This window comes from Amphiprion ocellaris, chromosome 10 (genome assembly GCF_022539595.1).
Source record: "Amphiprion ocellaris isolate individual 3 ecotype Okinawa chromosome 10, ASM2253959v1, whole genome shotgun sequence".
NCBI lineage: Eukaryota > Metazoa > Chordata > Actinopteri > Pomacentridae > Amphiprion > Amphiprion ocellaris.
In genome coordinates, this window is record NC_072775.1 from 482,022 (window position 1) to 504,531 (window position 22,510).

At 40.5% G+C, this 22,510-nt stretch overlaps 3 protein-coding genes across 10 annotated transcripts in view; 1 reads left to right on the top strand and 2 right to left on the bottom strand.

The window, feature by feature from the left end:
• Positions 1-605, bottom strand: part of LOC111578494 (uncharacterized) — a 16,363-nt gene extending 15,758 nt beyond the window's left edge. The window contains exon 1 of the mRNA XM_055014282.1: positions 473-605. Coding sequence (XP_054870257.1) covers positions 473-605 — 133 coding nt within the window. The remainder of the gene's footprint in view (positions 1-472) is intronic.
• Positions 488-22,240, top strand: palmda (palmdelphin a). 5 transcript variants are annotated; one of them, XM_055014324.1, is made up of 12 exons: positions 488-562; positions 642-873; positions 5,795-5,840; positions 6,047-6,127; positions 6,319-6,446; positions 6,526-6,640; positions 6,716-6,740; positions 6,816-6,908; positions 8,478-8,638; positions 9,305-10,298; positions 19,757-19,807; positions 19,900-22,240. In XM_055014324.1, the coding sequence occupies exons 3-12, from the start codon at positions 5,796-5,798 to the stop codon at positions 19,908-19,910; spliced, it is 1,704 nt and encodes a 567-aa protein (XP_054870299.1). In that variant the 5' UTR covers positions 488-562; positions 642-873; position 5,795; the 3' UTR covers positions 19,911-22,240. The 5 variants fall into 5 exon arrangements, with proteins under 5 accessions (XP_054870299.1, XP_035811002.1, XP_054870298.1 ...); XM_035955109.2 differs by adding an exon at positions 2,799-2,946 and having other exon boundaries at positions 533-873; XM_055014323.1 differs by having other exon boundaries at positions 534-873.
• Positions 15,814-22,510, bottom strand: part of LOC111578481 (uncharacterized) — a 35,435-nt gene continuing 28,738 nt past the window's right edge. For 2 of the 4 annotated variants that reach the window (XM_055014320.1, XM_055014318.1), the window contains exons 5-7: positions 21,449-22,011; positions 19,489-19,580; positions 15,814-16,269 (exon numbers count right to left, since the gene is read on the bottom strand). In XM_055014320.1, coding sequence (XP_054870295.1) covers positions 16,177-16,269; positions 19,489-19,580; positions 21,449-22,011 — 748 coding nt within the window. In that variant the 3' untranslated portion in view covers positions 15,814-16,176. Of the gene's footprint in view, positions 16,481-19,488; positions 19,581-21,448; positions 22,012-22,510 lie in introns of all 4 variants that reach the window. The other 2 variants (XM_035955110.2, XM_055014319.1) reach the window with 2 other exon arrangements.

The following is a 22,510-nucleotide window of genomic DNA, read 5'->3' on the forward strand; positions in this document are numbered from 1 at the left end:
ACCCCATTTATACTGCCACAATGGCAAAGTTGCAGAAGCACTACTATTGACTTCCACATCACATAATACTAGTGTCCCACACAAAGTAGCACAAGCACTTTCCTGTCCCCCAGTACCTCTATACACACCATATGCATGTATATCTACACACACACGCACGTGTGCACACATTTAAATATATCTATATTTACATACAAAAACACATATACATGCATGCAAACAAACATATATACCGTTTTAAAACATTTATTGCAAGTACAAAGCAGTGTGAGACAAGCAGTCCTGAGGCTTTTTCAGTTTTCTCCACTTAGATGCAGTTCTGACACAGAGCCAGCAGATGTCACTCTTCTGGTTGTGTCAAATGCTTCGAAGCAGTGTGTCGTTCTTGATGCAGTTGTGTCAAAGTGGTTCATTGCTTCATGAAGCTTCGATTTCACCATTACTATAAACAATGCAGCAAGTGCTACCATACCTGTTAGCAATGATAAACAGGAAGTGAAGCAAACAGGAAGTGAGGCAAACGGGAAGCGGGGCGTGCCCCTGACGTTGCAGCAAGAGAACGGTGAGTAACCCTTGCCCAGCTTTATAGCGCATCCTCGTGTCATGATTGGTCAAAGCAAGGCACGGTCATTATGTCACAGGAGCACAACACAGCCAACCCAAGGATAGTGCAGCATTCATCCTGCTACAATCACTTCAGCAGAGAATTTTGGCTCGCTTGTATCAGGCAACGCTTCCGTCTTTCCTATTGGCTGATTGAAGGACATGCAGCTGTCAATCAACTGTGACACAAGGCAGAGCCCCGCCCACCTGCACCTGCAGCCGAGGGTGTCTCGTGCTCAGTCAGTCACCGGCCAGAGCAGCTAGTGGCAGGTAAGCTAACCCGTATTTCCTTCATAAAATGTGCTAATGAATTAAAGTTAATGTGCGCTGCAGTTTTACAGCGACGTAATAAGACGTTTATACATCTGTTAAAGCTACTTTGACTTTATTGACTCAAGTTTTCCGACATGTAGGAACAATATAATATAATAATAATAATAATAATAATAATAATAATAATGATGGATTAGATTTATATAGCACTTTTCAAGGCACTCATGTATGTAGCATATTTATAATCAAAATATGCTATGAATTAACAACCTCATGCTGAAGTGAGTTTATCATTTAGAGAGAAAGAACATCACAGAAAGACAACACAGGGAGAGATGGAGATAATTCCTTAATTCTGTTTAAGCTTCAGTTTCTCCTGAATTCTGCTTAGAGCCCAGAGTGCAATATGGGCTGATTTACCTCCAGTTATTTACTGATTTAACTTCTTATTTTGAGACATTTGAAAGGTGGCTTCACACAAACTTTATTCTCAGTAATTCCTTGAATGCACAGGATTTATAACATACATTTGCAGTTGTGGATGCTTCATCTCTTCAGCACGAGTGTGTGCTTTTGCATGAATTTCCAAATTTGTAGTTGCTACAACCAAATTAAACACAAATCTTTCACCACACAGCTTTAGTTATATTAGCTGACACTGGTTTGTTGTCCTCGCGGCCCAGGAAAAAACAAACCAAAGAACATTTTTCTCCAGGTTTGCTCATTTTAATGGTTATAGTGGAATGGGACACTTCATTGGTAATTTGTAGGCTGAGAATATTCACCAACCTCCAATGCTTTTAAAGTCTTCGAAGTTCCAGAGGACATTTATTTCTGTTTGAAGAAGAGCTAAAAGATCCACATGTTGGGAGTACCATATACACAACCAGTCAGAAGTTTGGACACGCATTCTCATTCAATGGTTTTTATTTAATTATTGGGTATATTGCAGATTAATACTGAACACATCAAAACTATAAAAGAATTGAACTGAATGAGAAGGTGTGTCCAAAATTTTGAATGGTAGTGTGTGCTTTGGATCTGGTGTGCACAGACAGAAAACATATCATTGTTTAGGACTTTGCTGGCCCTGAAAATCTGACAGTTTGGTGATACACAGCTTTCACTTTGCTTCTAATTAATTGTACCATAATGAAGCAGGATAGTGCGTTAAGCTACAATTTGATGAGATGTGAAATTGATTTAATTGCAATGGTCTCGACTGCCTAGCTTTCCACCACAGCACAGAAAATAAAATGAGTAGTTTTTCAGCCGAGCACATGGTATTGGTGCTGATCGGCCCACGTGGTGTTCTGACTAGTTGGCAAGCAGATGGCTTACACAGATTAACGGCCTCATGAGAAGATTAGCTCCGTTTACCAACTACTTTACTGACTGACTGACAGGCTGGTATAAGCTCTACTCAGCCTGTAGTTTGGAAAAGTGGGAGAAAAGTCAGTCGTGCTGATTGATCACTGGAGGCCTGGTAGGCGAATGTGTTTTCACTTCAGTGAACAGAAGACTGTTAGAGGGTATCTGACTATCAGGCTGGAGGAAGGTCATTTTGAACCCTGGCTGATGACTGACAGGCTGGAGGCAGGTCATATTGAACCCTGCTTGAGGACTGACAGGCTGGATGTCTCATTTGAAGGAGTTAGGGCAAAATAATATGGAGTTCCTATCCTTTACTGTGGATAGATTAGTTTATTATAGAACAAAATTAATCTGAGACCCCTTTGTTCTGTCTGACCTGAGGCAGTAGGCTGTAATATATTAGCTATACTGCTGACATACAGCCCAGAGAGTTAGGAAAGAGTTGGTAAACTACCCAGATAACTTCTTTTAGATGTAAAATGTGATCAAATAGGCTGATTAGATAGACGTATGCATGCCTTACACTAACCATGTGGGTTTCAACACAGACTTTGGCAAGTGCTGACCTGGAAATAGAAGCAGTAAATGTGAATACCTTCCACCCCGTCGAGCCCTTTATCCATGTGTTTGAACCAACCCTATCAACTCTCCTGACCTACATCTAAATTAAACACACGGCCTTCCTGACTCTGCAGGGTGGGTAATTAACTACAAAAGCTGTTGGAAAGGAGTGTTCAAGGGGTGTTATTCTGGACAAAACTCAATGTGCAGAATGAGCCTTGGCTTTTGGGTTTACAGATCAATACATAAAACATAAAACAAAAAGTGCATGACATTTTTTTAATTTATATTGAAAAAATGGAAATGTTCAATAGTGCAGTCTGGGCTCTGAAATGCTGCGTACTGTCAATAATGGAAATGAGGGAAACCTCAGTGTCCTTTCGAGAATAAATAAAGGTTTGAATGAATGAATGAATAACAAAAAACCTCTCAGCTGTTTACTTTCCCCTGTAAAAATGCCCATTAAGACAAGTTCTCAAAGTCCTTTCAAGTGTCCTGGCGTGGTTATTTTGATCCGATTATTGTGTTCACTGCCTGAAAAACAGACATATTTCACTCTTATGCAGCATCAAGGCATTCAAAGCTGCACATTGTGAATATTTTGTGCATTTGAAAAGTCTTAGCATTTATGTATTTTTCTACATAAGAGAAATCTGTCAGGGAACAACCTGTGCAATATCAATAATTTCCTACACATAGAATAATCTTGTGTATTATTGTTACTTTCCAGGTAAGAATGGATTCCACCTGGTCTGTTTTGGCGGTGCACCTGATGTTGTGTATCAGCTTTATGCTAGTAGGATCAGTCTTTACAACACTGTTCAGTCACACAATATGTTCCAGTTAGTCTTCATACAACTACAACTTACAACTTGTTGAATCTCACTGTAAATGTCAATTGATGAGCCAGTTTGTAGACTAAAGTACCGAACTTGACTTAATGAATGTTTTTCATTTGATTTATTTCGTTCTTCAGAGTAAACAGGTTAATCTTGACGTGGAGCACTACTGACAGCTGTGTTTTTTATTTTTATATTTTTTGTTGATAGCATGCAGCATTTCACCAAATGTTAAATGACAAAAAATGGTATTTTCTGCATTTCTTTTGTTTGCATGTTAGTCTTGTATCGTATGTTTCTGTAGACACAAAACCATCAACACACAAAAAGTATACACACCTACATGACAGTGGGGTCTAATGAATGAAACGCTTAGAACTGTTCCATACATTTTAAAATGTTTTTTTAATGTTTGTTATAACCAACACAGATGGCCTAAACAACTAAAAAGGCAACTACGTGCTGCACATTCCCGACAACTGGACCAGCAACACATTCCCACTCCCCAGCAGACTGCCCACTGACCCACTGGATATAAATAAAAGATTTGACCCTGTCGTGTATAAAAAGCCAGAGTGGTATATATCTGAACAGGAAGTCGCAAACCTCTATCTAGGGAGGAGCCAGACCTGCAGCAGCTGTTTCAGACATTTAGTTTTGTGTGTTGCTGTAAAAGAGTAAAGGTAGCAGCATGCGATGGCAGTGATTTATGGTAAACACCTAATATAGGCCTGTACTGTATACATGCAACCCAATCTAATGAGAAATGCCATCATTTAATCATGTTAGGAGGAAGATCTAGGCTAAAACATGATATGAGGTTGCTTCTAAAGTGATCAAAACACTGACTGAGGGTCTGTGTGGCAGACAGCCAGTCTGGAAGAGAAGTCAGAAGGAGAGAAGTCAGAGCAGCTGCAGTTACAGGAGAGTCTGTAAATCAGCAGCTTGTCTCCTGGTTTAACCCTCCTGTTGTCTTCATTTATGGGCAACAAAAAAAATGTTCCCTTGTCTGAAAAAAAATCCAAAAACTTAATAAAAAATTGCCCAAATTTATAAAAATTTGCAAAAATTTCAGGAAGAAAATTCCAACAATTCCTTAAAAGTTTCCCTGAAAATTTTTTTTTAATCCCCAAATTTGGCAAGAAATAAAAATTTACAAAATAAAAAAATTAAAAATGGAAATATTTTCAAAAAATGAATAAAAATCTTCCAGAAAATATCTAAAGTGATTACATATATATCAGTAAAACTTCTAATATTTTCTTTAAGAACATTCAAACCAAACAACAACCAAAATTCACTGGATTTTGGTAGATTTTTTTCTGAATGTTCTTAAAGAATTTTTTTTTGCACCAAAAAATGTTCAAAAATTTCCCCAATATGTTGAAAATGTAGAGGTTTTCACTATGAATTTTAATTTTTTTTTCACATTGTCAAACTTTAAGATGGGTCAGTTTGACCTGCAGGATGACACGAGGGTTAATAGACTGACAAAGTGACGCACAGCTGACAGTTAGAATAACGGCTACAGCTGAAGGGCATGAAGGGATCAGAGCAGAGAAAAAAGCAGTTGTATTTATTGTGTAAAATTTTAAATAATGCAGATTTAATATAGCTGGGCAGTTTTATAGTAAAGGTGTAAAGCAGCGTTTTGTCTTTGCTTGATATCCAAAAACCAGTCAATTTAAGGGTAAATTTATCCAATGTTGTTGCATATATATTTTGATTTTCTTCTTCATTTTATAGCTGTACCTTGTGGCAGGTTTTCAGCAGGACTAGTGATCGTATTCAGTAACTTATGTCTACAGCAGTATACTTATGTCTCAAAAACATGAATTCTTCCAGGCTTTAATGTGTAACTTTCCTTATCATTGTTCTTCTTCAGAATTGGTTTCTGATTTGGATGTCTGTAGCATAGAATGGTTTTACAGGATTTGAACAGTTTCAGGTGAGTTTTAAGTTGGGTGCCCGTGTAGATCTGCACACTTTGAAAGCAGGAAATGATTGTATTCTGGAAATAACTTGGATTCACAGAGACCAGTTTTTAGGGCTTTCAGTTATTTATGTGTGTAACATGGTTTCTCACAAATGTCTCTCTTTTCTTTTCCACTTTGTCTTCCTTCTGTTTGTCTGTCTGGAAACAGCATGGAGGAGTGTGACCTGCTGAAAGAGAGGCTCCAGGCGATCACTGTAAAGCTCTATTACCGCTTTATTACTACTCTGCTTTGCTCAGTGTCTTCTTGGGAAAAGCATTAATGTTATAGTTCTGTATCCATAGCTATCTGCTGCTGTTTGACAGTATAGTGGAATAAAATAGTAGTTTGTCTTCATTACTCATTTAATTCCAGTTTACGGTAATCTCTTGCACGTTTAAGCATTTGTGTTTGATGGAACAGGAGAAGCATCGCATTCAAGAGGACATTAGACAGAAGAAACTGGAACTGGACCAGGAAAAACTCAAACTACAGCATCTAAAGGTTTGTTCCGCTCATTGTTACTGTTTGAATAAAAGTGTAAATGGTCAGCAGTAACAGCAGATGACGTATGGGTATTATCTCCTATTAGTATGAATAGCAGAGAGCCTGTTGGAACCAGTTTGTCCATCTGTCTGACCACCAGCGTTATTATGATCCACATTATTGAACCTTCTGTGCTTTGAAATTAACAGAAAAAGGCCCTGAGAGAACAGTGGCTGCTGAAGGACTCGGCCGTCCACAATGCAAGAGACTCCACACAGCAGCAGAACCTTCTGAGTGACCAGCAGCAGACCAGAGCGCTGCAACGCCACATTCACAAGTACACAACACACTCACACACACTCTAGCATGACCTGCTGGTGCTGCTTTAACCTGCAATGATTCCCCTGCTGCTTTAGGATAGAGATGGAGGTGGAAGCTCTGGAGAGAGAGGAGTCTATGATTTCTACCAATGAGACTTTCATCCTAAACAGACTGAAGGCCGTGGAGAAAAGTTCAGAGGATATCATCAAGGTACACAGACACTCACACAGCTTGAGTTTTGTGCTCCCATTAAGTTGCTCTCACTGATTTGTTTCTGTCTTCCAGGAGGTCCAGGACAGCTTTGTTCCTGGTAAGTCATGACATCATGTTTAATTCTCCACCTACAGAGGAACCCATGCTAACTGTTCTGTTTGCTGTCCCACAGAACCATTACAGGTCACCATGGTGATCCCTGATGTCCCAGAATCCCTCTCTTCACCAAACAGCACACACTCTGAAACCAACACAATAAGAAAGAGTGAGATTTTTACACATTTGTGCAGAGTCCTGCTGTTTAGAGCAAAAACATTGAAGGAAAACTCCACTGAAACCTGTGTTTTGAGCATCAACCAGTCTCGAAAGCTTGTAGCCTACACCCTGCATAGTTTCAGGTTCCAGTGGAAATCTGCACATGTTGGTCTACAGGATGTAAACGTGGTAGACAGTAATCAGAACCCTTAATACAATGTGGTCATGTTACAGTAACGGGCTGCACAGTGGATCAGTGGTTAGCTCTGTCGCATTGCAGCTAGAAGATCCCCGGTTCGTGTCCCGGCCTTCCTCCATGTTCTCCTGTACATGTGTGGATTTTCTCCAGGTTCTCCAGCTTCCTCCCACTGTCCAGAAACATGCTGAGGTTAATTGATGATTCTAAATTGTCTGTAGGTGTGAATGTGAGTGTGATTGTTTGTTTCGATGTGTCGCCCTGTGATAGACTGTTACCTGTCCAGGTGAACCTGTGATAGACTGTTACCTGTCCAGGTGAACCTGTGATAGACTGTTACCTGTCCAGGTGAAAATGTGATAGACTGTTACCTGTCCAGGTGAACCTATGATAGACTGTTACCTGTCCAGGTGAACCTGTGATAGACTGTTACCTGTCCAGGTGAACCTGTGATAGACTGTTACCTGTCCAGGTGAACCTGTGATAGACTGTTACCTGTCCAGGTGAAAATGTGATAGACTGTTACTTGTCCAGGTGAACCTGTGATACACTGTTACCTGTCCAGGTGAACCTGTGATAGACTGTTACCTGTCCAGGTGAACCTGTGATACAGTTACCTGTCCAGGTGAACCTGTGATAGACTGTTACCTGTCCAGGTGTCCCCTGCCTTCACCCTCAGTCAGCTGGGATAGACTCCAGCCTCCTATGACCCTGATGAGGATTAAGTGGTGTATAGATAATGGATGGATGGATGCTGGATGATGGATGGAGTGATGATGGATGGATGAATAATGGATGGATGGATGATGGATAGATGGATGTATGGATGATTGATGGATGGATGATGGATGGATGGATGGATGGATGGATGATGGATGGATGGATAATGGATGATGGATGGATGGATGATGGATGGATGTATCAGTGGATGGATGGATGATGGATGGATGGATGGATGGATGATGGACGGATGGATGATAGATGGATGGATGGAGGTTACAGTAACCTAGTTTCTTCAGCTTACATATTTGGCTTTCATGAAACCACGGATTAGAGATGATCTAAATGTCTGCAGCAGGACTGTGATGCTTCCATGTCGTCAGGAAACCAATCCAGCATATCCTGTACCAGCAATTATAATAATTCTCAATGGGATACCCAACAGTAGAAAGTAAGAAGTCTGATTATTATTAGTTCATTGGTAGTAATAAAGGAGTCTGTAGACCAATATTTTGAATCTATATATTTGAAGTTACGGTATGTTTGACCTGGATTCATTATTTGAATTCCTCCACCTCCACATTTGTATTTTTCAGTCAGTCAGTGCTGCTGGACTCGTGTCTTCCTACAGTAGCCATTAATATAGGCTCGTGTGTGTTTCAGCTCTGTTTGCCATGGAGATCAATGTGAATAAGAACATGCTGACTGGGGAGAGCATGGTGCTTTCTACTGCAGCCGTTCCTCCTGAACACCTCAACCAACACAACAGGCTCAAGGGTTTTGACGACGGCAGGAAGTGTGTTTACGCCCTCAGTTCTCCGGAGGTATTTCCGTTACTTTTAGCCACACTCTCACTTTGTTACTCTATTACTCCACAACATTCCTCTGTTTTTATCCTTCAGGCAATTCAGGTTCTCATTTCACTTTAATTAGTTAAATAATTCATTTGTTTTTGAATGCTCTAATTAGGTTTTTTATTATTTTACTAACTTTCCTTTTTTGTCTTCTTTGTTACTATTAGACAAATTTCTTATTTGTATACCCACATCTTTATTTTCTTACAAGATAAGTGATGCCTCTGTACCTCAGTGTACCTCTGAATTTTAAAGAAAAGGGTTGAATGAATGAGTGAATGAATGAGTGAGTGAGTGAGTGAGTGAGTGAATGAATGAATGAATCAATGAATCAATGAATCAATGAATCAATGAATCAATGAATCAATGAATCAATGAATCAATGACTTTGCTACTCTGATTTGATTTTGTATAATATATTAGCTAATTAGCTTCATGAGGAGGAATCAGATTTTTCTCATCAGTACAGTGACTACAGAATGATCACTGTAAGCATTGTTGTTGACAGACTAATGGGTTCATCTGTGTTCTTTTGTCACAGACATTATGTAGGGATGTAAGGCAGTAAAAAAATACCTCCTGTTTTCTGCTTTCGTCATTGACTTTACATTACGTTCTCCTTGTTTCTACCTTCAGGGCTCACATGACCAGAGCTGTGTGTCTGAGCTGTCAGCCAGTGAGGTGGAACAGTTACTGAGAAGTGCAACAGTGCATCGCCAAGTAACGCATCAAAACTACCACCAGAATCCCAGGAAAAGGGATGAGCGTAGCTTTTACAGCCACCAAGACAACAGAGACAGAGAGGAGTTCCGACAGCAGGAACGTTACAGAGCCGAGGAAGACTTTCACTGCAGGGAAAACTGGCAGAGAAAACCACACGATGATCACCACTATCACCAGGAAAGCCATTACATCAGGCACGAAGACAGAACCAGCCCAGGAAACCTGAGGGAACGTCATCGCCTTGGAAACAACCATGGGCTGGGCCTTCACCATGGCAACCAGAGCGATTGTCGCTACATCTCGTATAAAGTGAGGAATCGTCATAGTGTTCAGGAAGACAGACCCGTCAGCCACCAAACCAACGGCATCATCAGATCCAGTAGCGGGATAAACGGGAGCAGATCCAATGGCTTCGCTTCACACAGATCACATGACCAGGAAGTAGTGATGGCTCACCAACCACAGCTTAGCTACACTTCAGCCAATTATATTCCTCTGAAAGATTACATCAGCGTCGACGAGGAGGAACTTTATTGCTACCAGCCATACAGCCAAACTGACAACAGCCACAACCAATCCAGCGCTCTGTACTATGGCCCCGCCCACAGCGACCGGGTCCCCTCCCCCCTCTATGGAGACGACACCCCTTACACCATCCTCACTGCCTTGGACACCACCGAGCCCATCACGGCCATCTTCATGGGCTTCCAGACGACGCAGGACGACAGCGGAGTTCAGGAGTTTGACGGCGCCCTGAAGGCTGAGCTGGTCATCATCGAGGACACCGAGGACAACCCTGACGACCTCATGAAGGAGAAGAAGAACCACATCCAGGGTCGAGCAGGAAGTTCAACCAATGGACTTCTGGAGGGAGGTGGAGGACAGACAGAGAAACGTGTGGGACCAGGTATCAGAAAGATGCAGCGGAAACAGAAAGCGTGCTGCAGTGTCTGCTAACTGGACTAACGCATGCCTGAGTGTCCAGCGCTAACTCAATACACACCTGTCTACTAAACTAACAGCTAACTGTGGTTTTTGTTTGTTTTTATGGTGTTTGAAATGAACGGGTGCATCACTCAGACTGACTGAAGATGTGGAATTATCAGCAGAGCCTCGTTTTTACTACATCAGTAACTAATCAGAAAAACTTTGATGAGCCTCTTGTCCTGTTCAGTCTTACCCATTTGTAAAGTTTTAGTCATCACTATTTCTTAGCGCTATAGTGAGTAAAACACATGACAGATGAGGGGTTTTTTTGGTTCCGTGTAACATTTGACCGTACCTTCAGTCACTGCTTTCTAGGGTTGAGCATTGGAAGCAGATTCCAACTTAGAGCTGGTTCCAGATGTCCGTGTAGATTCCCAGATTCCCAGTCCTCCAGGTTATTGGAGCTTCAGTTGAAAAGGATCTATCTATCTATCTGTCTATCCGTCTATCTGTCTATACACAACTGGATAGAAATTCAAAACATAGACAGCAACAGGAAAACACAGAAAATACGTCTTCCAAAACAACGATCATCATTTATATCAGTGTGTAGAGAACTGTGTTTAAATACGTTTTGGGATTTTTTGGGGAGAATACCATTAAAAAAGAGAAAAAGATGATCAAAATGATACGGAAAACACAGATTATCTACACCTAATATACATCTTACGTCTTCCAACACATAAAAAACACTATTTGGACACGCTAACAAGTTCAAACCAGTCTTGGATTTTCCTTGGATGTGCTCATACTGAAGAGCTGCCCGACCTCACGGAAACTGTTGATGAACTCCTGGTCAGTGAGTTGAGATGTAGTGTCACCTTGTGGCCAAGTTTGGTACAACAGTCCTCTGCCGCTTCATACTTAAGCTCGACTTCAGAGGAAATATTCTACTGTTTTGTTTTGTTTTTTTTTTATCATAGAACTGTTTTTTATTTGTAACTATGCAGATTAGACTTTTATATAAAACAAGAGGGATCATCTTATAAAATACTGTATAGCGTTACAGTCTAAACCAGGTGTTCTCCACTTTATTGACCACTTTATTTATCCTTATACAAGTTCAAAACCATTTAGGCTTCGTCTAAATCAGGAGAGTCAAACTCATCTTAGTCCAGGTTCCACATCCTGTCCAGTCTGATCTCCAGTGATCCAGACCAGTAAAACCACAGCATAATAACCTATAAATAACCACAACTCCTAATGGTTCCTTTGTTTGAGTGCAAAAAAACAAGTACAAAATTGCGACTGCTCTGTTTGGTCGACCTTTTAAATGAGCTTAAAGCCTCTCTGCCAGGATCTTAGCAATTTTCTCAAAACTTAGTGATCAAAACAAAGTTTTTTAAATGAACACTACTAGCTGAGGTGAAGCCCTATCTCTGTCCCACAGACTATTAAAAGAGGTTTTTCATACCTCGGTCACCACACAGATAGATTCTGCTCTGATTCTTAGTATGTGGGTGTAGAGAAGTCTTTGAACAAGAAACAGACTCCATGATCTCATAACTCCAGTGTTGTCCTCCCTCTCTCTCTGCCCTCCTGTCCATTTCAGGTTTGATTTTTTTATATTCAAAGTGTAATTTATTTCATTCTCTTTTTGCTGTTTGAAAGTTACTGCTAAAGTTATTTTAGTGTGAATCTTCCATCTGACAGTGAAAGACGACGAGACACACAGCAGCACTTAGGAGTCACTCTTTATTGAAGATCACCAGACCTTTCATTTGGCAATAATAAAGAACAGAAACTAGAGAAGGCAAACAAACTAATAAACAGAAGCAAGATAAATGACAGTAGAGGAAAACAGCTGTCTGTCCCGGCAAGTTCTCTGTGTTCTCTGTGGCGTGAGTTCTACTACAGCTGACGAGAAGATCTGAATCTAAATGCACTTTTCTTCCAGAACTAAAACTAAAGGGTCTTAAATAGTAAAGAGTCGATGCCATAAACTGTCACTGAAACTAAAAGGGGAGCAAAAACCAAGTGTGAGATTGTGTACAGTCTTCAACTGCCATGAAATTACAGGTCGAACTCTGACCGAACAGTGGAGTGGAATGCTGGTTGTAGAATCAACCCAGCTGGGTTCCATATGGACCTGCTGAACAGTGAACCTGCCTGATGTTTGGATGGAGCAGCTCTGACTGAGCATTCACTGCACATCAGGATCCATACACAACAACCTGGAGCTTTAAACGGCACATTCACACTTATTCAGGTCTGCCTTAACCCTCCTGTTGTCCTCATTTACAGGCACCAAAAAATATTGTTTCCTTGTCTGAAAAAAATCCCAAAATTCTGCAAAAAAATCCCCAAATTTCTGAAAATTTGCAAAACCTTCAGAAAGAAAATTCCAACAATTCCTTCAAAGTTTTCCTTCAAAGTTTTATTTTAAAAATCCTCCAAATATGGCAAGAAAATTCTTGTGAATATTTTCAAAAAATGAGGAAAAATCTTCCAAAAAAAATCCTAAAAATATCTAAAGTGATTCCATATATATCAGTAAAACTTCTAATATTTTCTTTAAGAACACTCACAAAAAAAATCTACCAAAATCCATTGAATTTTGCTGAATTTTTGGATTTTTTTCAGGCAAGAGAACAAAATTTTTTTGGTGTCCATAAATGAGGACAACAGGAGGGTTAAAGCAGCTTCTGGAGGATTTTAACCGAATCCCATTCTAAACATGTCAGTCAGTTTTAAACAGGTCATTGTGGTCAGATTTGCTAAATCTGGGCCCTCCAAGAATGTGCTGGTGGTCATTTTGGAAATTATTGCTGCGTCAATTAGATCTGAAGGCTTATAGTTGCAACTAACACGTTTGAACTTTATTCTGTTAACATGATGGAGCTAAAGCAGCTAACGTTAGCCCATGTGTGGACCGGTTGGTGTTTCTAGTTTTTGTTTTGGTCTCTTTATTTGAAAGGTGTGGGCAGCAAATGAAAAAACAATAGTATTAACCACAATGCAAAAGAATTTTTGACACACTTTGCTCCCAAAGCCTCTTCCAGTGTGTAAAATGTGTTTCAAACCCACATTTATGGCAGGAAACACAGACATAGGCTACATCCTGTGTGCAGACTCACAGCTCCAATGTAGTTTTCTACATTGTTTGGCTGGTTGAACAGCAGCACATCAAAGCTTTTAGTATAGTGATGCTAAACTGAAACCGCTGCTCACCGCTCCACTTTGTTCCCTTTCATAACATTTCTGAGTTAACCTTTATTGGGGAAACCAGTTTGTTGTGTTCTACTGCAGATAGCCCAGGCTAGCTGATGGAAGGAGGACGGATCGGTGAACACTCGTACTCACATGCACACACCACACACAAAAATCATCTAAAAAACATGGCTTCACGTTTTCAATAGTCAGACTGTCACAATATATTAGAAACCTTTAACAAAGAAAAGCTTTAAGGATTCAGAAGCATTGCTCAGTTCATAAATATATGCAGCAAAAATACATGACAATAAATCTCTCTTTAGGAATCAAGACAGGACATAAAAATCTGTAAAAATCTTCTCTAGACCTTAAAGTCAGAATATCAGAATATCTTTCACAGAATGACAGCTTAGTCAGTAAGTGCTTCATGCTAACACCTCCAAACACAAACTGTATAGAAAAGATGGAAGGAACCTCGAGGTGTAAAAAGTGAAGCTCATGCAGCCTCAAATCTGCATCGCTTCAACTGGACAGTAGGGGGCGACTCCTCTGGGTTCGACATCTATGAGAACATAACCATACTTTTTACTTGATTTGTAACCTCAGTAAACATTTTTCTAACGAGTTCATCGTCTCCAATGCTTGTTTTAATACTAGTTCAATAAAGTGCGATGTTCATTTAGTAAATTGTGGTTTTATTTATGGTAAAATAAGCAACAAAATAGGCCACGTTGTGGTTTACAGGTAGCTACTGTATTAGTAGTTTCCTCCAGTTCTCCAGTCAGAATGCGAGTTTTATCTGGTTTCAAGACACTAAAACTTTGATTATACTTTCTTGTGGATGCACACACAGATAGTTGTGGCTATTACAGATGTATAATTGTTGTTATTATGCTACTTTTCCAGTTCTTAGGAGGCCACTTGGAGGCTACGCATGCACACTATTGCTGAGCTATTGCACTTGTAGCGTAGTTGCTGTGCAAATACTAATTCTGGACGTCTACAGTGGGTCCATGTGGACTCCTGCAGACTTGGAGAGATGACTAAATAACTGCCAAATGGCATAACTGGGGTCTAAAAACAGCCCACAAACCAATAGATGTTATTTCCATCTTTTGTATATAGTTTATGCTGCAAAGCTAAATGGAATCAGTTGTCATGACAACCATGAAACCACCACAGGGATGTAGCAGCTCATTTCAAAGTTGTGTTCAGACTGAATGTGAATTTTCATCTTGAGCTGACAGCGTTTTTACTATCCTTTGATTCGCCCTAAACAGCTCATGTGATAACCGCTGAGGCGTTAGCTGCACGCTACTTAGCTGCAGGCTAGTTAGCTGCAAGCTAGTTGGCAACAGGCTGTGTCTAAAACTGGACCTTTTTCTTGCTTTTTTAGCCGTCTGTGGAGAACATCTCCATTAGTGCTGCCAGAGGGAATACACACCGATGTGCTCTGCATTCAGTCTGAGCACAGGAGCTCTGAGGCTGCTTCCTGCCTCCCATCAGACAGCAGGAGCTTTCTTCATGTTTATGGGAAAGTAGTTAGCGAGCTAACCAAAAGTTACACTAAAAACCAGCTGAAGCTCGGTTAGCTTTGTGTAGAACACCAACAGCTTTCCTCTAAAATGTCCACACCTCGTTGTTTTGTGTTTTATTCTGCCAAAGAACTACAAGGAAGTAGCACGGCTTGCTGGTTTGAAGTTTAATATCCTCAAAAAAGAATGAATATTTAGTCCAAGAAGCTGACAGAAAGGTGGCTCTTTTCATCAACGGCTCATTCAACATTTCAATAAGGCAGTGATTTTTAAAGTCTGGGCTGACACTTTCAAAATACATGATTTGTCATTTGAAAAGGACCCAACATGCTAAATTATTTTTGCATGTACCTTCTCAAATCTCTGCAATGCATAGCTATAGTATTTTAAAACTATGTATATGTATATATATATATATATATATATATATATATATATATATATATATATATATATATATATATATATATATATATATATATACACATAGAGAGAGAGAGAGAAATTAAATCAAAATGTGACTCCCCAGAAAAAGTTTGAAAATCACTGCATTACAGTCACTCATACGAATAAAAATGGATAAATATCAATAAATTGTATTAGTGCGATAATTCATTTACATCTAGGAATCAAGGTGCTGTAAATCTTAAATATGAAGGAGAATACGGCAGGTTTTGACATTAAAATATCACATGTCAAAAGCAAAGGTGTGAACTGTTACTGAGATTCACCTCCTGGGAATGAGAGTCGAGTCCACAAACATTAATTTATGAAAGGAAAATGTGAGATTACAGGCAGTTCCAGTGTGTCGTACTGTTTCAGACATCATGCAAAAGACCGGTTTGACTTTGAAAAGCAAGACTTGTCAGCTTTTCCAACCCCTGAAACATCACAGAAACCCAAACAAAGTGAATTACTGTTACTTTGCTTCATTTTCTCTTCCATCTAGCAGAAAACAGACTTGTGGCGTATTTTGGGTTCAAACCCGTTGACAGACATTTCCATGAACATTGGCTGCTGATAGATGGGAGCGTTTGAGTTCTCTGGACGGAAGAAGGAAGAAACGAGTTTCGGGTTTTGGCTGTTAAATCGGTGGACATTCGAGCACAATCACTCCTTCTTCTGATTGGCTAACAGGGAGGCCTCCCATCGCTGAGCCATGGCGTTCTGTCGTCGAGGCACCGGGGAGAGGGAAGGAGGGAACTGGAGGGAATGGGGAGATTCAGCTAAACCACTGGAGCAAACACACAGATGGATGGACAGTTTCATGGAGAATCAGATTAATGGACAGAAGGAAAGATGGAATAGTTGGAGGAATGAGTGGACAGATGTGATGGGAGATGAAAAAATGAGTGAAATAATGAACATATTTGCATAATTGTGAACTAACAGATTAGGGGTCTAATCAATCCAACTGATTAACGAATCCCCAAGTTCACAATTAGTAAAGGTAACAGATGAGTGAGTGAGCAAAGGAAGAAAGAAATTACAAACATGTAGAAATGTACGGACACGTGAATGCATCAAACAGTGAACAATTCAAACATCACTGCTGATTTAAAGTCTGGTGTTTCCTCATTGGTAATGAGTATCTGTGACTGAAGCTATGACTCACATTTCTTAAATAAACTCCACATTTTTGAGTTTTTTTACATTTAACAATGAAACATTCAGACATTTTTCTCAGGCTTTTAACCCTCCTGTTGTCTTCATTTACGGGCACCAAAAAATGCTGTTTCCTTGTGTGAAAAAAAATGCAAAAATTCAGCAAAAAAACTCCCCAAATTTCTGAAAATTTGCAAAACCTTCAGGAAGAAAATTCCAATAATTCCTTAAAAGTTTCCCTTAAAAGTTTTATTTTAAAGAAAAAATAGCAAGAAAATTCTTGTAAATATTTTCAAAAAATGAGTAAAAATCTTCCCAAAAAAATCCTAAAAATATCTGAAGTGATTCCATATATATCAACAAAACTTCTAATATTTTCAATAGATAGATAGATAGATAGGTAGTTAGATAGATAGATAGATAGATAGATAGATAGATAGATAGATAGATTAAACCTTTATTGATCCCACGGCGGGGAAATTTACAATGTAACAGCAGCAGCAAATAGAACAGAACATTAACATTTAAGAACATTCACAATTTCGCAGGTTTTTGGTTGATTTTTATGTGAATGTTCTTAAACATTTTTAGCATTTCTTTTTTTTCCACCAAAAAATGTTCAAAAATTTCCCAAAAAATGTTAAAAATGTGGACATCAGAAGTTTTTTTTTCCATATTTTAAACTTTAAAATGGGTCAATTTGACCCACGACGACACGAGGGTTAAACAGAGCTGAAGTGAACAGTAGATAAAAGCTGACTTTGAATAATAATAATGCTCTGGCTCTCTACATTCACCATTCTGGGGGTGTTGAACTTTCCTATAGTTCAGTCTCTGGTTTCTCTGAGTTGTCAGGTCACTTAAGAGCATTTAAACACACTGTATGACTGTAAATGTTTGAATTAGACTGGAGTAAAGCTCTATAAAGATCGAAAGCTAATGTCTGCTTTGCTGCTTAGTTTGGAAACAAGTGCTTTATCCACAGCAATGTGTTTGTCTGGCCTTTTATTTTTCTTGTTTTGTGAAGTCAGAGGCACCAAAGTCGATCAAGTGCTTTTAAAAATAGCAAAAGCTACAGTTTGTCCTGTCAGGTCAGTTTAATGGAAGCACATACTAGCAGTCAGAAGTTTAGACTGCTAGTGTGTGCTTCTCATTCAATGGTTCTTCTTTATCTTCGTGATTATTTCCATTCTAGATTCTCACTGAAGGCATCAAGCTTTGAATGAACACATCTGGAATTAATGGAAGAAATAAGTCAGAACATGTTTAATATTTTAGATTCTCTCATTCCTGTTTTGAACACTCTTGTTATTCTCTGGATGAGCTTCATGAGGTAGAACCTGAAATGGTTCTCCAACAGTCTTGAAGGAGTTCCAAGAGATACTGAGAACTTGTTGGTCCTTTTGCCTTCCCTCTGAGGTCCATCTCATCCCAAACATCTGGATTGGGTTCAGGTCAGGTGACTGTGGAGGCCAGATCATCTCCATCATCTCCTTCCTGGTCAGATAGTCCTTCCACAGCCTGGAGGTGTGTTTGGGTTCATTGTCCTGTTGGAGAATAAATGATGGTCCAACTAAACCAAACCGGATGGGATGTCATGTGGCTGCAGGATGCTGTGGTAGCCATGCTGGTTCAGGGTTCCTTCAGTTTGGAATAAATCCCCAGCAATGACAATCACACCTCCTCCTCCATGCTTCATGGTGGGAACGATGCATGTGGAGACCATCCCTTAACCTTCTCTGGTCTCACAAAGACACGGCAGGTGAAACCAAAGATCTCACATTTGGACTCATCAGACCAGAGCCCAGATCTCCACTGGTCTAATGTCCATTCCTGGTGTTTCTGGGTCCAAACTAATCTCTGCTGCTGGTTGCTTTTCCTTAGTAGTGGTTTCTGAGCAGCTATTGGACCATAAAGGCCTGATTGGTCAGTCTCCTCTGAACAGCTGATGTAGAGATGTGTCTGCTACTAGAACTCTGGGTGGCATTTATCTGGACTCTAATGTGAGCTGCTGTTAACTGGACATTTCTGAGGCTGGAGACTCAGATGAACTTCTCCTCAGCAGCAGAGGAGACTCTTGGTCTTCCTTTCCTGGGGAGGTCCTCATGGAGACAGTTTGGTTGTAGAGCTGGATGGTTTTAGAGAATGAACTTGGAGATACATTCAGAGATTTTACAGTTTTTCAGACTGACTGACCTTCAGTTCTTAAAGTAATGATGGACTGTCGGTTCTCTCAGCTGATTGGTTCTTTCCATAATATGGATTCTAACAGTTGTCCAATAGGGCTGTCAGCTGTGGACCAACCTGACTTCTGAAGGTCCAACCTCATTAAGAAGGAAGAAATTCCACTAATGAACCTTGACAAGGAACACCTGTGAAGTGGAACCATTTGAGGTTCTACCTCATGAAGCTCATCACAAGAGAGTTCAAAGCAGGAATCAGAGAATCTAAAATATTTGAAATGTTTTGACTTATTTCACACTTTGTTGTTTACTACATAATTCCAGATGTGTTCAGAATCTACAATGGAAATAGTCATGAAAATAAAGAAAAACCATTAAATGAGAAGGTGAGTCCAAACTAAAGGCTGTTAGTGTACACAAAAGATTTTCAGAATTTCTGTTTAGATCTATACTGAGGCTGCAGCAGACAGTTTGTCTCTTAATACATACTACAGAGTTTGTACGTGTGTGTGTGTGTGTGTGTGTGTGTGTGTGTGTGTGTGTGTGTGTGTGTGTGTGTGTGTGTGTGTGTGTGTGTGTGTGTGTGTGTGTGTGTGTGTGTGTGTGTGTGTGGGGGGGGGGGGGGGTGGCCAACCTTGTGGTCACATGATAAACTAGATCGTTCCATTTTGCGGGTCCTGGAGGGGGACGACGGGGACGAAACACTTCTGTCTAGAACCTCTGGCGCTGGAATTAAAATGGAGAAAATATAAAAATCATTTAATCCACCGGTCAGAGGAAGACTCTCATCTTCTGCTGAAAAGACACCATCATGTTCAAACCAATGGATTCCAATAACAGCCTGAATGTAGGATCAATTACAAGACATCATCTTTCGCTAACATTTGTTTTCCTTTTTTCAGATCCCGTTGATCCAAGGACAACAGAGTCGTCACTGGTGAAGCTTGACAAACGTAAAATCCACATTATTGCATTTATCTCTCTCCTCTTGGAACACTCAGAATCGTTTTCTCTGACAGTTTGCATTTTTCACTCCGTCTTTTAGAGCTCAGCTGAAACACATCGCCTGTTTGGCAGATTTTCCTGCTGGTTCATCTCTGCATTGAAGACACTCCAGTATGAACTGATTTTCCGTTTGCATGAGTCTTCTATGGCAGTAAAACACATTACAGGAGATTTCAGAAACTCTTTTAGCTTAAAATGGACCATTTTAGGGCTGACTGACCCTGAAACACTCACTATTAGCTGATAACACTGGTGTTGTGGGTTCCAGGTATGAGAACACCACTGGGAGCTAATTTCACTCATCTTTGTCCATCCTAATCTTCCCCATAAGCATGTTAGCATTTTCTTTGCCATGAGAAACAACGTCAATCTCTGGGCTTGCAACGTTCCACACAGAAAATGTTAAGTTATGCAGAGGATTTGGATCTATGAACAGAATTATAGAGGTGTGTAGCCAGACCATAATGGCTCAGCGAGATGACTAGTGTTGTGACATTAAGGCTACAAACAGCCCACAGTGCATCACTCTGTTCTGATTATCTACTCTTTAAATGCAAGATGCCCCCAGTTTTAAAAATCTAATTTACATGGGGAATATTTTCCTATGTTAAGGCAAATACAATATAAAAACTAGAAAAGCACGTAGAGAGAACAGTCCTCCTCCAAGGCTGCTCATTCCCCCATATGGCATCGTCAGAAATGCACCATATATTATTGTAGAAATGCAATATTTTATTATTATTGATGGTCAGAAATCACGGCACTACAGAATATGTCCATTTAATATAGATGGACCCACAAAGTTAATGACCTGAGCACAGGCATGTGTCATGCATGTGTACGTTATGTAGGGATACTAAATCATGTGACCTACATATGTGCAAATTACTCTTATATGGGTCTGTTGATCAGTTCATAACTTTTGACAAGCCTTTGTTTTGCTAGTGTTAAAATAACCGTTCCCTCAATGCTTTTATTTTGAAAGTGCATTTTTAATATTACAGGCTTTTATTTTTGGCACCATTCCTGTGGCACAGGAAGTGCTTATCTAAGAAGCGGTTTCTTGACATGAGGAAGACACTGCTGAAAAGTCCGAAAGTTCACATAAGGATGGAAGGAAAACTCAGAAAAACCCCATAATTTAATCAGTTGTTCCTTGGATCATTTCTGATGGATAAGTCCTGATAAGTCCTCAGTGGTGGATTTGTAGTAGGATCACAATCAGTTGATGTAGTGTTCACTTGTTGTCATGGTTACAGTGATGCCGTGCCGCTATCTGGCAATGATACAGAAATCTTTAACAAATCCGTGGATCCAGACTATAAGCCGCATCACTGCCAGAATCTAATCACTTGGTCCTTGTGCCATTTCTGACCTTCCCTGGAAATTTAATCTAAATCCGTTGGTCTGTTTTTGAGTAATGTTGCTGACAGACACACAGATTCAGAGACAAACGTACTCCGATCATCACATAACTCCACCGCAATCCTTGGCGGAGTATGAAGTTGGAACCATTAAATAGCCTCAGAGTGAATGTTCTACCAGAAAGAGTTTCTGGAGTTTTAGTTATGTGTGTCGTGTTTACGTACCGTTGAAGCTGATGTTCTCGTTGAGTCCTGGAGACACCAGCACTGTGTCGTACCTCTCCCTCCCTCTCCTCCACTCCTCCTCTCTCCTCCTCCTCCACATCTCCTCCCTCTGCTTCCTCCACTCCTCCTCCCTCTGCCTCACCATCCGGATCTCCTGCTCCACCAGCGACTGGCTGCTGAGGGAGCGCAGCTTGAAGAACGGGTTGGAGGTGAAGGTGCTCTCCTGCGTCTCCACGGACATGGGGGCGGAGCTCAGGCAGAACTCAGAGGCGCTGCGAATGATCAGGTTGGAGGTTTCCACGACGATGACGTTGGCGGATGGCACCGCATCCTGGCTGGCCGGCCAATCAGAGAGGCCGCCGATGGCCGTGGACAGCAGGCGGCTCCTGGAGGAGGAGCCGGAGGAGTCGGGCTCCAGGATGATGACGTTGTTGGCCATCATTTCATGATAGACAGACCTGGGCAGGAAGGAGGAGCAAGATGGAGACGGGGAGATGGACAGAGTCGGGGTTCGGCAGGCCGGAGGTCTGGGAGGAGATCTTCCTGTCTGCAGGGTGGATGGTCTGAAGAACAAACACAACAGGCTTCAGTCTGGATCCATCAGAACATCCACAGAACATCCATCAGAACATCCATAGAACATCAACAGAACATCCACACAGCTTTCTGACTGCTCGTGCTGCCAGTTCAGTTTTTGGGAAAAATTTGCGTAATATTGAAAATCTTTTAAGCTGCGTTGTTTCCTTTATGTAACCAGTAGATTAAATCCATCTTCCTTTGGTAGCAAAGCAACACAGACCAACTCTTCACATCATGTTTAAGCCTCTGTTACCTCATTGGTTTAGTTTTCTGGCAGCAGGCAGCAGGTTTTAGAGGAAAATGCTCCGATAAACCTGCCTGATGAGCACCAAGCATCAGACCAACAAGTAAACAACTAATTCCAGCACAGTGGAGCATTTAGCTACAGAGCCATAGATTTCATAATATATATGTTGATGAGTTGGTGGAAAGCAAACCAGGATTTAAACAGAGGGAGTTTAGCACATTTGTCAAGTGAGAGAT

What these genes read in the sequence shown, in the direction of transcription:
- palmda (XM_055014321.1), top strand. Translation starts at nt 5,739, where the DNA reads ATGTCTCTCTTTTCTTTTCCACTTTGTCTTCCTTCTGTTTGTCTGTCT. An exon ending in AGAGGCTCCAGGCGATCACT is followed by an intron (nt 5,841 to 6,046) that starts GTAAAGCTCTAT and finishes TTGATGGAACAG; the next exon opens with GAGAAGCATCGCATTCAAGA. An exon ending in GTTCAGAGGATATCATCAAG is followed by an intron (nt 6,641 to 6,715) that starts GTACACAGACAC and finishes TCTGTCTTCCAG; the next exon opens with GAGGTCCAGGACAGCTTTGT.